General features: G+C 33.4%; 1 protein-coding gene across 1 annotated transcript; it reads left to right on the plus strand.

Annotated features, from left to right (window-relative positions):
• Nucleotides 1–9617: 9617 nt before the first annotated feature.
• LOC131063397 (LRR receptor-like serine/threonine-protein kinase FLS2) lies at nt 9618–14114 on the plus strand. The gene is made up of 4 exons (XM_059207693.1): nt 9618–9677; nt 9876–13155; nt 13244–13671; nt 13875–14114. Exons 2-3 carry the CDS (start codon nt 9897–9899, stop codon nt 13669–13671), a joined length of 3687 nt encoding a protein of 1228 aa, XP_059063676.1. The 5' UTR covers nt 9618–9677; nt 9876–9896; the 3' UTR covers nt 13875–14114.
• The last annotated feature ends 394 nt before the right edge of the window (nt 14115–14508 follow it).

The raw sequence follows: 14508 nt of genomic DNA on the forward strand, positions 1-14508 counted from the left end.
AATGTTTATATTAACACAAACAAATGTGATTCGTCATTAAGAAATCATCCCATAGCAATGATTTCATCACATACAAAACCATTGAATGTTTATACCTCATAATAGTGCTCAGTCTCTTATCTCTTATTTCACTTATGAAAGCCATCTTCCTTCTAGTTGCCATGAATTGAATTGGAGTCTCTATTTCATTATTTGTGACCAAGATTTACCAAAGGGATGAAGATGATCAAAATTAGTCTTTGGTAAGCTCCTTTGGATGTTTCCAAAACTCAATTTTGGTTTATGAAATCTCAAATCCGACTTAAACTCTCTCTTTATTCAGGAAATATTTTTGTCCTTTCCTGCCTTCAATTTATTAACTCTCTCTGTCATATCTTTTAATCATGATTTTCTAAGCTTACAACTTCAAAGAAACATCCCTTGACAAATCATACCCTCCAAGTTGGCAATCCTACATTAATGATTTACCACCCAATTTGTCCACTGCCAAATTTGTTCCTTTCAACTTAGTTATTCTAGTTTCTCTCAATGATACACCAAGCCTCTACTTTATTTAATTAATGCATGTACTTCCAGCAACTCCATCTTGCTAATCATTAACACTCTAGATTCTTCCAAGCTTGTGTCAAATAAATGATCTCCATCCTTCTGTAAGCCGATTCAAATATGATTAAGAAAAAATGATCCCTTTAAATATACCATCACGTCGGTTCTGACAAAAAACTCCCTTACCTTACTCGAGAATATATAAAAAACTTACCACGGCTCATAAAATCACCTGCTCAAAATTAAAATGGTCAAATTGTAAACATTTGTCCAACCAATTTGAATCCTACAGTCATCAACTAATCTAACTTTAATATTTATTTCTTTAGCTTCTTTATGATTCCACTAATTTCTTACCGCATTTTTTGTCTAGTCTATCTACCACCATTCCCTTCTCTGTAGTTGTGACTTATTTTAAAATTATTAAATTTTGTAATTAATTCCTGGATTGGATTAACTCATATTGTCATCAGCCAATTAGGTGACCTATTTTATTGAATTGCATTTATCACTATCAAAGAGTCTCCTCCCATATGAAACTTCCTTGCTCCAATTTTAAAACCAACTTGTAGTCCAAGCCAAGCTACTTTGATTTCTGCTATATTAGTAGTAGTTTCTCCTAACACTTCTGATTATTTTGAAATCATTTTTCCATCCTCATCTCTAGAAATATATCCCATACCACCTTGACCTAGATTTCCTTTTACCACTCCATCAAAGTTGATTTGTATCCATCATTTATGTGGGGGCATCCATTTGACTTTCTCTCTAGTTGTCGATGAAATCTTGTTTTTTCTTCCTCCCTGAATTTTAGGGATAATTAATCCTTTAAATTTCCTAGTCATTTCATCATCCCATAGACTAAACGAGTTATCCTTTAACGCTTGGTTCCTTTGTTGTTGTATTTACCAATTCCACAATTTGATCCTCAAATTTTTGTATGAGAATTTTCTTTGGCATTTATTTATCTTGAAAGATTCTACGATTTCTTTCCTTCCAAATTTACCAAACTATTATTAAGGGAATTACTTCCCATAGAGAGGCGAAAATTCCTTTCTTTGTCAATCTTTCCCAAATTTTGAACCAGTCCAATAATTGTTGTGGTATGGGGCATAGGAAATCTAGATTTCCTAAAAAGTAGTCCCAATATTTCCTTGCATAGGAACAACCTAAAAGAATATGGTCTATTGTTTAATTTTGTAATTTGCATAATACACATCTACTCACCCCTTAGATACGCATTTTTTCCATTCAATCCTGTGTGAGAACATTCCTTGAATTGCCAGCTAGGCAATAACCACTGCCTTTGGAAAATTATTTTTATTCCATAATAAATTGCATGGCCACTCTTCTTTATCTGTAGTTTCTTCTTTAACTTTATATCCTAACTTAACTTTGCAAGAGCCCAATTTAGATCCACACCATCAAATGCTATCATTTTCACTGGATGGTACCACACATATTTCTTTTAGGAGTTCCCTCAAGAATTCTTTCTGCTGACGTGAAACCTCTATGTCTTCAGGGAATTTCCATTGCCAAAGACTTAACTCCATCCTAAAAAGCTACTGTCCCATAACCTCTCACTTTAGACTCCCAAATCTTAGAAGTTTCCCTTTTAATTTCCTCCATGTTGAGATAGCTCTCCAACATTTTATAATTATTCCATGAATCAATCTAGAAGGAGAAACTCTGACCATCTCCAATTTTCCATGTTACATGCTTTGATATTATTTCAAGTAAAAGCACAGAACTGTGTCACGTTTCAGGCTAACTTATCAACACAAGTGAATTTAAGTAATTCTAACTAAAAATTAATTTTAGTCAAACATATGGTCTATATAGATTCATTATAGCTAAATAATATGTGGACCACAACGTTTCCAATTGGAAGTGTGTACTAAATGTATATTTTATACCACTTTGGGTCTAATTGCGCAAAAAAAAAAAAAAAACTCGATGTTTTAAAAACTCCTACTCTTATAAATAATTTTTTTTTTAAATGTAAAAATACCCTTCAATAGATCTATAAGTGAAAATTAAAAAATATACATCTTTTAATATTTTAATTACTTATTATATTTTATATTTTATTTTTATTGAAAGTAGGTCATCAGTACTAAAATATAAAGTTGATCATCTTGTCAAGGAAAAATACAAAAATTTATTTAAAAATTTTGAAAAAAATATGATGCAGTAGAGAAAGGATTCTATGTCAAGATGATATAATTCTTTTTCTAATTTAGATAAATAATTAATTAAAAAAACTAGTGGGAATTGGAAAGAGTTATATTTCAGCACATGCAACTTTTCAAATTTATTGAAAAATATATATTTATAAAAAAATAGTTAAAAAATATATCCATGCACTAAAGTTCAAGTTATCAATATACACAAAAAAATTGATTAAAAAAAAAGTAAAATTTACTAATTAAAGTGTGGTGGCTTGTGTAACTTCAATTTCAGCATTTTATCAGCAACTAAATTATGGTGTTTACTTTATTAAAAACTACATTCAAATAATTTTTAAAAATTTTGTTAAAATTACAAACATAAAATAGAAAAAAGAATATAAATTTAATTAGTTTACATCATTTCAAAATTCAAAACATATATTTCAATTTCTATTGATTCACAAAAAAAAAGTTAAATCAACAGTGACCATTTCCTGTTTAAAAGTGTGACACAACTTTGTACTTTTACCTCCTTGCATTCTAGTATGTAACTCTATACAGCTGATCCTCTTTGAGGACCCATTATTTTTAGAATGCTAATGGGATCATCGTTATATGAATATTTTCTTCTTAAAAGTATGACCCATTTCTAATCCCCTTTACTATATAATTGTCAAACTGGTTTTGCTCCCATTATTATATTCATAAATATTAACCACTTAATACCTATCCCACCAGCTATCTTTGGAGAAAAGATCTTATCCCATGCAATAAGTGGGAATTTATTTTGGTCCTTTATATCATTCCATAAAAAAACCTCTCATAATTTTGTTTAATTCATCCTCTACTACTTTGAAGATTTTCAAACATGACATGGAATAAACAAGAAAAGTTGAGACTACTGATTTAATCATTAATAATTTCTTAGCTGAGGAAAGTCATTTTCCTTTCCATGATCCCATCTTATCTACATATATCTATTTATTAATTTTTCCCAATAGACTTTCTTGTTGACTCCATTAAAGAGTGGGATTCCTAAAAATTTCCCAAGAAAATTAGCCACTTTCAGATTTAAGATTCTGGCTAATACCCTTTGAAGGCTAGGTTGAGTATTAAGGAAGAAACCCATCTTTTACTTGAACTAAGAATGTCTAACAATTTTCACTCTCCTATTAATGTTTGAGAGTTCCTAATGCATCTAAAACCCTCGACATTACTTTAAAAGGGTATTTTGGCTTATATTATCAGTGAAGTAATGGTTATTATGAAGATCTTTAGAGGTGCTTCTGGCACCAAGAGCCTCATGTTCATCCAATCGCTCCCCTATATGGTGTGAAATATAATGCTTCAAAAAAATAAGGCACAAGAAGTGTTTGAATCATGTGCTCTCATGGAAGCCTAGATTGCAACATATGCACAAAATGGATTTTAAAAAAAGATATTAAAAATTCTAAGCTCATGCTCTTCACAAGTGCAAAGACAAACTCTAGAATATTTACCTATGCCCTCTCAACCTAAAAATAAGTATTTGTGTCAGACATTATAGTCATTATTGCCCTTATATATTGGCATGTGCATTGTGGGAGCATGGACTAGTGCATGGACAGTTAATAAAAATAACTCAAAGGAATGTGATGTCATGGATCACCATCATCACATAATATGCACAAAATAGAATTATTCTCATGATATTTTCAGAAAACCTAATAGATTATATATTATTTTAACTCTTTGTAATGCAAACTATGACTACAGGCATAGCTTATAGGATGCAAATGCATCCTATTTAGCATGTGAATTTTAATTTTTCCTTTAGCTTATTAAATATTTGTTGGTTTTCCTCTAGAGAATATATTATTATTAGGTGTGTCTAATCTACTCAACGATATGTAGAATTATTTCTCTTGAGGCGTACATTATCTTAAAATTAGAACAATCCTAAAGTTGTTTGTAGGATAAATTATTTGACAATGAGTGTAACCTACTCTATATTGTGAAGAAATTGATTCTCTAAAAATGTACGCTATATTGAAATTAGAGTAGTCCCAAAATTATTTCTAGGTTGAATCTAATGAGCACCTTGAAATCATGCAATATGTGAAATTGTCCCATATCTTGTAGGATTGATTAAAAAATCTATGGACTTTTAAAAATATCTTTGTTTCAACATGTGCAAGGACATGTAGGATTTAGAAATACCTTTAAGGAATTTTAATTGAAAGGGTTAAGTTCTCATTAATAATATTCATTTCAAAACCAAGTTTATAGTGTGCAAGTGTGCAATAGCATGCTGTTAATTTTGATGCAAATGCATTCATTTTAAGTTTAAAATTTGATTGTTCCTAGAATAAATTATCTTCTTTAATATAAATAACTATTCTATATTATTTGTTTCTACTCTAGATGATCTAGGATTGAAAATTAATGACAGAAATATCTTTTATGAATAATTACAAGAAATTGTAACAGTTCAGCTTCCAACAACTAGTGGACAGAGATGGGGAGTTGACAATTTTAATTTCTAGTGTATTTTTTTCTGGATTCGATTGTGTGTATATTTTTCCATCAACGTTTCGAATCACACTCCGTGATTCATCATCAGGATGAAAAGAATTCCCAAGACATGAAAGATGTTGGGTTGCAGATTTGAGGCAAAATATAAAGAGGAGAGGGGTGGGGGAAGGCACGAGAAACAAGGAGAGAGGAAAGAGAAAAAGCTGCAACCCAACATCTTTCATGTCTTGGGAATTCTTTTCATCCTGATGATGAATCACGGAGTGTGATTCGAAACGTTGATGGAAAAATATACACACAATCGAATCCAGAAAAAAATACACTAGAAATGCAAAATGGATTGTGGAAATCTCATAGCTTTAATTTTAATTTCATTTTTTTTAATTTAGGTTCAATCTTGAGTGTCTATATTGAACAAAAACATTACAAGATTGATTCAAGACAAGCAATTAGAGAGATTGAGATGTGGAATAAGTACATGGAAGTGATGAGTTGTTGTTGAGGTAAATGTGCATGAATAAGTACAAATAAGACTAAGATAATATCAAATATATAAAATATATGTAAGTAAAAAAATAGAAATAAAGAAAGATCATGTCAAGATTCAAATATAGCACAAGAATATATGATTATATCAAATTACTCTATCATAATAAGCTCAAAACTAACTAATAGAAAACATTAATATATAAATTTAGTCATTACAATAATATATTTATATTTTAAATTAAAAATAATAGTGTTTTAACAATAGAATACTTTTTATAGATAAATTCACCTAATCTATTAGACCAAACTCAATTAATTTTAATGTAACACTTGAAAATCAATCTTTCTCAACATCTTTAAAATGAAAAGAATATTTTATGCAAATTTAAAATTTTAACATGACTTTAAGTTACAAAATCAGAACTATTTCTACAAATGTTAATTACACCAAAGACATATCTTATTTGAAGAAGATCAAGTTGATTTCCATTATCAACAGCATATAATTATGAAGAAGAGCTTGAAGACAATTAGAACAATTGAAATGTTCATCACAAAATAAAAAATTTAATTTCTACTAGTAATTTTTAATGTCCTTGTAACTAGAATGTCTATACAAAAATATCTAATGAGTACGTATATCACACTCTTGGATTCACCCCTTTACTACCAAACTCGAGATTTACTGTGCTAAACAAAATTGAATGTAGAAGTACAAATTTATTGTTTTCATTTTCAATTTATATAAAATGTACATAATATATGATATAAGGCACATATTATTTTATATAAATATTATAATTATATATAATATGATATTTTATAATAAACTAACAATATTTTATTATAAATATATAGAGATCATAATAAATAAATTATATGTTAATAGTAAATGTGTAAATAATATAATTAATAGCTATGGAGGAGAATAACAATTTTAATATAATTTATTCTAAATTTTAATATTTTAATTGAAATAGAGTTTTATGTTCAATTTTATAAAAAAAAATTATGATTTAAATTGAATTTATCTTTCAATTAATGTTAACATTTTTTTTTCTAGGTAATTAAAGTTAACATTTTTTGTGATACAATAATTTTATTTTTTAGGTACATATTTTAAAATTTTAATATATATATATATATATATATATATATATATATATATATAGAGAGAGAGAGAGAGAGAGAGAGAGAGAGAGAGAGAGAGAGAGAGAGAGAGAGAGAGAGAGAGAGAGAGAGAGAGAGAGATTTTATTTATTTCATTTAATTATTTGTCAATTTTAAATCTTTATCATTTATCATTAAATTTTTAAAATTATTATTTTCATTATTATTATTATTATTATTATTATTATTATATATTTTGCCTTTGCAATTATTTAATATCCCTCTATCTCTATCTATATATCACTTCCTATATCTTTGTCTTTCTATTTCTCCATTTTTCTCCTCTCATTATCTACCTCTTTTTATCTATATTTCTTCCTCTCCATATCTATTTTTCTATCTCTCCCTCTCTATATATTTATCTCTCTCACCCTTAGTCTTTTCAAGGTTATATCTATTTCTCTCCTTTCTCTCTCTCTCTCTACACACACACATATATCCATCTCTATTAGTCTATATCTCTCTCTTACTCGTATACACACGCTCCCTCTCTCTCACATACTCTCTCACTCACTCAAATGCACAAACACGCTTCATATTTCTCCCTACCTATCTCTATATCTTTCCCCCTCTCTATATCACTCTCCATATCTCTATTAAAAGTTATCTTTGTCACCTTCTCTCTCTCTCACTCTTTATCCCTCTATCTCTCTCTGTATTTATCTATATCTCCCTATCTCTCCCTCTCCTCATCTATCTCTTATTATCTCTAACTCTCTTATTCACTCCATCTTTCTTGCTCTATATCTCAATCTCTTTATTTCTATCTCCCTTTATCTCCCTCTCACTCCTCTATCTCTTTATATCCCCATCTCTTTATCTATGTCTATCCATGCCTTTCTCTACCTCTATGTCCATATCTTTCTATCTCTCTACATTTCCCTCTATCTATATCTCTCCCTCTCCCTCTATCTATATCTATCCCTCTCCCTCTCCTTCTCTATATATATATTAATTTCTCTCCCTCTCTCACCCCTCATCTTCTCTATCCCTCCCTCCTCTACCTATCCTCTGCTTATCTCTCTCCCTTTCTTTGTCTCCCTTTCTATATCTCCTCCCTCTCTATATATCTCCTTGTCTTGCTATGTCTATCCCTCTATATCTCTCTAACTCTACCTCTCTCCTTTTCTCTTCCCATATTTCTCCATTTCTCTCTTTCTCTTCCCATATAGCTCTCTCTCTCTCTCTCTCTCTCTCTCTCTCTCTCTCTCTCTCTCTCTCTCTCTCTCTCTACTTTCAATATCCATCTCCATCTCCATCTTTATCTACCTCTCTATGTCTATCTCCTTATCTCCCTTTCACTCTCCCCCCTCTAAATCTCCTATCTACCTATTGCAAACATCACATGAGCCTAATTGTCTTCTTGATTCAAAGGTTTTGTTTCAATCATGTTTGGGTCCTTGTAAGTGGATGCATAGTTGCTTTGAAGCTATCACTTCTCCATTTAGACCTTTGTTGCAAAACAATATATTATGTACTACACAAATGTATGCAAAAAATAGATCAAAATTTTCTCTAATTTACCTTTCACTCCTCTTTAGCGTACCCATTGCACAACAAGGTGCAATTGCTAGTATGTAGCATACTTACAAATGTTCATAACTTTACATTTGATATATTTTTGTATTCACTTTATTCTATATAGATAGCCATTCAGCTCAAGTGTAAGAATTTCAATGCAAAGTTGACCATCATGATAACAATGCAAATTTTTTTCATTTCAACACAATAAAAGAAAAAAAATGATCATAAAACATGTGCACTCACTAAATATTTAGATCTAAAAATCTCATCTCTTATTTGTATCAAATAGAAAAAAATTATGTTATTTAAACATCTAGTCACTCAAACAAGTGTAAAAATAATAAGATTCAAATTTGATTTTTGAAAGTTTTGCAACATATAAACCTTAAACTAAAACTACTATATTATTACTGCTATTATAACTATATAAAAATACATATTATTACTGCTATCACTTCATTACTATAAAGGCAATACTGACTATTACTGACCCATGTGACCCTTCTTTTTGTATGATGAGTCAGCATTTATGTAGTCCAAGATCAACATTTTGTGAGTGCCTTTTACGCCGGTCTTTGTTGACTAAAATTAACATTGAGGAAATCATATATGTGTAGGAAATTTAGGTCGAGGAAATCATATATGTGTAGGAAATTTAGGTCGTGCAAACAAAGCTGGTGTGCAACTACTCGTCGTTTATTTTTCCATGAAGCAATAAGGGAAAGTGGATGTACCTATTAATACGGTACATCTTTAAATTATAGTGTAGAATGCAGAGAATTTCTCTGTTTTTAAAGCCAGCTGGATAACAATTTTATGTTGTACGTTGTTATCTTTAATCGATACATATCTCAATATTTTTTCAAAGACAAAAAACTTTGTGTTAAACAATGAACAACATATTTCTATTATCAATTTGACTACAAACTTATACTAGATTGGAAATGTAGATTGGGCGTATTCCTTGACAGAGGACAATACTTCATGCTTAGAATATTTTACAATTGATAAGAGATTTTTACAAAGATAGATAACTGTTTCTGGATTAAATTGTGTAACAGGAACAGTTATCTATCTATTTTCCAAAAACTTTTCTTGAAGAGAAAGTTATGACCTAGACAAAACTGTTTCTTTAAATTAAATAGAATATCTACACTTGTAATAGCCTTATAAATTTACAATTAGTCTCTGAGTTTGTTGTGTGAAAAATACTTTCCAGTTCTTGCTTTTGAAGGAACGAACAGAAGTACTGGAACTACGCAGGTATGTTGTGTTTCTAACAAAATCTAGTCTTATGTTGTTACGAATGTTGCGAACTTTAGTTGGGTTATTTCTAGTTTTCAATTCTTTCGATAGTCTTGTGATTCTTGCTTATGGATGTATTTTCAGCTGGTTTATTTCTCTGTATTTAGCGTATTTATAGTTATCAGTTTCTTTATTTATAGTTATCAATTGTCCTAGGTATTCTTGTGATTCTTGCTTATGGACGAAAGAGAAATGAGGTGGTTGTTTTTTGGAGCGTGTTTATTGCTTCTTTTGGGTGGTTTGGTGGATTTAGCAGCCCCAATGACAGAAGGAGAAGCTTTGCTATCACTCAAGCATGGAATAATAATCAGTCCAGACCAAAAGAATGGCGTGCTGAAGAGTTGGAAAGAATCAACAGCAGAAAACCCATGTTTTGCAAACTGGGAGGGCGTCTCGTGCAATTCCAGATCAGGCAAAGTTATCTCCATCGAATTAGTAGAAAGAAATTTGAGTGGCATTATTACCCCGTCTTTGTCGTCTCTTCCATATTTATCCTATCTCAATCTCTCATACAACGATTTCCACGGTTGGCTACCGCAGGAGATGGGTCAAATGCAGGCCCTAGAGGTGTTAGATCTGTCCTTCAATTCTTTGTCTGGTCCACTACCTTCTACTTTGGCTAACATGTCAAAGATCTCCTTTCTCGACTTGTCTGTAAACTCATTCAGTGGCTGGTTACCGCAGGAGATGGGTCAAATGCAGGGTATAGAGTTGTTAGATCTGTCCGTTAATTCTTTGTCTGGCCCACTTCCTTCTACTTTGGGTAGCATGTCAAAGATCTCCTATCTCGACATGTCTGTAAACTCATTGAATGGCTCAATCCCCAATTCTCTGGGCTTCTGTAAATATCTTAGTACGATTGATCTTTCTCTTAATCAATTGACAGGCGGACTACCAGCCAGCCTAGGATTGCTGCATAGACTGGAGAATCTAATTACAGTGGGGAACAATCTGGGAGGCGTTATTACACCAGCCTTAGCCAACTGTAGTCATCTAAGAGTTCTTATACTTGCAAATAACACATATCTGGGAGGAAGCCTTCCTCAAAATCTAGGGAATATCAGCAATCTAGAAGAGATGGGCTTGTCACAGAATTCATTCATAGGGGTCATTCCAGCGTCCATAGGCAACTGCAAGTTTCTTTCTAAGCTTGACCTCTCTGTAAATAGACTGGGCGGGGTTATCCCTCCCGAATTAGGCTATCTAACTAAGCTGCAGCTACTCTATTTATTTAGAAACAATTTGCATGGGAACATTCCTGCTTCCCTAGGGAACTGCACTGACCTGCAAACTTTGTCATTTGCACTAAATAATCTGACTGGCAGAATTCCGCGAGAAACATTTGGTGTTTCTATGAAAAACCTGCGAATAGTCTATCTGTATTCTAATGATTTAATTGGAGAAGTGCCTACGACTATATTTCAGCTTCCTTCACTGCAAGTGCTTGACCTGTCCAATAACAGCTTTATAGGTTCCATCCCAAAAGAGATCCAGAGGCTAACCGGGTTGGGCCTACTTCAGCTTGGTATGAACAATCTTTCAGGGCCTGTACCTGCTTTCTTGGGAAACTGTTCACACCTAAAAGTTATAGAGCTTTATGAAAATAGATTTACAGGTCGGATTCCTGCTCAACTTGGGCAGTTAGCGTCCCTCCAAAGACTGGCATTGAGCTCAAATTACCTTGTGGGAAGCATTCCTGACCATATTTACAACGTCACTTCTCTCAGGCTTCTTCGGCTCTCTAATAACAGGTTCGAAGGGAAAATGAGTAAGGCCATCTCCAATCTGCATAATTTGGATGGTTTGGGTTTGTCTAATATGGCTCTTACTGGTAGTATTCCTGCTGAAATAGGCAATCTTAGCAAGCTAGTGACACTGGATCTGTCCAAAAATTATCTCCAAGGTACCATACCAAATTGTTTTCGCCATCTTCTCAGTATAGGTGAATTATATCTCTCTGAAAACCAGTTAGAAGGGAGCATACCGTCAGACATATCTGAGTCCTCAAACCTGGTTAAGCTATTTCTCCATCAAAACAAGCTGAGTGGAATCATACCTACTTCTGTAGGCAAGCTTTCTCAGCTCGAATGGCTGGACCTATCAAGCAATTTACTTACGGGAAAGGTTCCACAAATGCTGGGAAATAACATGCGGCTCCTGTACATATCTCTGTCAAACAATAAGCTGGAAGGAGAGATCCCTGCTCAAATAGCCATGCTCACAAGCCTTGCCATCGCATTCAATCTGTCAAACAATCTGATCAGCGGTATCATACCAGCCGAGATTGGAAGAATGGTGATGGTTCAAGCCATAGATCTATCCCAAAACAGACTTCAAGGGGTCATTCCAAAAGCTATAGCAGGTTGTGCTAATCTTAGGTTACTGGATCTCTCCGGCAATATGTTGACAGGACAAATTCCTGCCTCCATGGGCAGCCTTGGAAGCCTAGGCTCTTTGCTAAATTTGTCCCACAATTCTCTGCAAGGCTCAATTCCTGAGGACATTGGGAAGTTAAAGTTTTTGGTGCGGCTGGATTTATCTGACAACAATCTTTCTGGAGAAATACCTGCAACGATGGCAAATCTCAGTGCCATGACATTTCTCAACCTCTCCAATAACCAATTGACCGGAGCAGTGCCCAATTTCTCCCACATACTCACCAAGCAGTCTTTCCTGGGAAATAAGAATCTATGCGGAACAATCGTCCAGACAACCTGTCCTGGCACAGATTCTGCTCATGGATTTTCTCGTCTATTGATTCCTCTGATTTTGGCGGGCGCAGCTGTACTTGTATGCATAGCTGGCTGCCTGACCTATTTCTTATTAAGACGTGGAAGAAAAGCCCGGATGGGTGTTGAAGGAAACCGTAGGCTTGATCGGCTGGTGAGGATTAGTCTCCAAGAATTACAGATTGCAACGGGTGGATTCATCCAGGAGAATCTCCTCTACACGAGCTCAACGAGTAAGGTGTGCAAGGGCATTTTATATGATGGAACAAGAGTTGCAGTAAAGGTTTTGAATCCTGAGACCCCTGCTTTCGAAAACTTCGAACACGAATTGCATATTCTGGGCAAGGTGAAGCACAGGAATCTGGTGCGTGTGCTTGGTTACTTCTCCAACACAGAGATTAAAGCTTTCATCTTCGAACTCATGGCCAATGGAAGCCTCGAGCATCAGCTATATGAATGCAATCTTTCTCTGGAAAACCGCATTGGTATTGCGATTGGTATTGCTAATTGTCTGGTTTATCTGCATAGTGAGTTTGATGGTAGGCAGTGTATGGTTCATTGTGATCTCAAACCCAGTAACGTTCTTCTTGATCAAGACATGGAAGTGCATATATGTGACCTCGGAGCATCAACCATTATCTCCGCTCAGGGAGACAATTCTCAACCTTCTTGCATATTCATGGGCACCATAGGCTACGTTGCACCAGGTGACACATTATAACTGTATTCTCTACCAATTTACCAGATATATTACTGGTTTCTTTTCTGTTCATACTGATATATGTGTTTTTACAGAGGTGGCATACGGAGGGAGGTTAAGCTCAAAGATAGATGTTTACAGCTATGGAATAGTTTTGATGGAAATGTTGAGTGGCAAAAAGCCCACAAGCACTGCAACAGCAATTCAAGAATGGGTGCAACAAGCTCTCCTTCAGGGGAAATTGGAGGAAATTATTGATCACTCGCTCTTGTTGGGTATGAATGAGGGTGATGGTACTTCAACTCAAGAGCAGCAGCTTGAACATATACGTTGTCTTCTACAACTAGCTCTTCACTGTACCAAAAGATTGCCCGATGAGCGCCCATCAATGAAGGAAGTATTACATCGCCTGAATCATATTTCAGGAAATAATTCTTCAATAAATTTAATGGAGATATCGACATCTATGCTTTTGAATGCCGATAAAGTGGATGTTGCTTCCTCCTCCTCCACGTCGTACTAGGTATCTACTCACTCCTTGCATCTTCTTCCACTTACTCCTTGTATCTTCTTCCACTCACTCCATTTCCCACATAAATTCTCAATACCATCTCCCTCGTGCTTGAAAATATACATGATGTCCCACAGATATGCATGGAAACAACTCACCTAGATTCCTCCATCAGTATCATGCATCTAAATTGTCTATTTGTTTTGTCTGTACAGAAAAAGTGAGCTTTTTCCTTAAAAAAAAGGAAAAAATTATGTCCTCGTGATTCAAGTGGGAAGCTGCTGTATCACTATATATGCTGGTATATATAGTGTTATTTTGGTACTTGTAAATGCAATACCGGCGTGAAAGGGCATCATGGTTCCTTTTCTGAATTCAATGTGATCTCGCATGATCGTCCCTATGTTTCTGAATTTGTTTTTATTTTTACTTTTATTGTTTATTAGGGTTCTTCCCTCTCTCTTTGTACAACAAAAAAATTGTTATAAAAATTTTAATAGTACATAAATTTTAAATATATTTATGTGAAAGTCATTAAGAGATGTCCTATTATTAGATTTATAATGTATTGAAGAGGTTAAAATACATTAAAATGTGTATATTTATATATAATGTTGATCATTTTTTATCATATATTTTATCTTCATCACCCATAAATCTTGTTCTATACCAATTGTTACCTTCTACATTGATTAGGCAATATCCTTAATTGGTTTGTGACTTCATTATCCTTCATGAAAATAGAGACATTTGAACAATTTCTAGAGCCACACAATATTTGGATTTGAATTACTACTTCCAATTTATGGGAATGGCTTTTTACATTACCAATGGATCTATTTCTTCCGA

The sequence above is a fragment of the Cryptomeria japonica genome, chromosome 7 (assembly GCF_030272615.1).
Source record: "Cryptomeria japonica chromosome 7, Sugi_1.0, whole genome shotgun sequence".
In the NCBI taxonomy this organism is placed as follows: Eukaryota; Viridiplantae; Streptophyta; class Pinopsida; order Cupressales; family Cupressaceae; genus Cryptomeria; species Cryptomeria japonica.

Excerpts from the sequence above, each read along its gene's own strand:
- LOC131063397 (XM_059207693.1), top strand. The coding sequence starts at position 9,897 with ATGGACGAAAGAGAAATGAGGTGGTTGTTTTTTGGAGCGTGTTTATTG. Across the intron at positions 13,156-13,243 it reads CATAGGCTACGTTGCACCAG|AGGTGGCATACGGAGGGAGG; the intron begins GTGACACATTAT and ends GTGTTTTTACAG.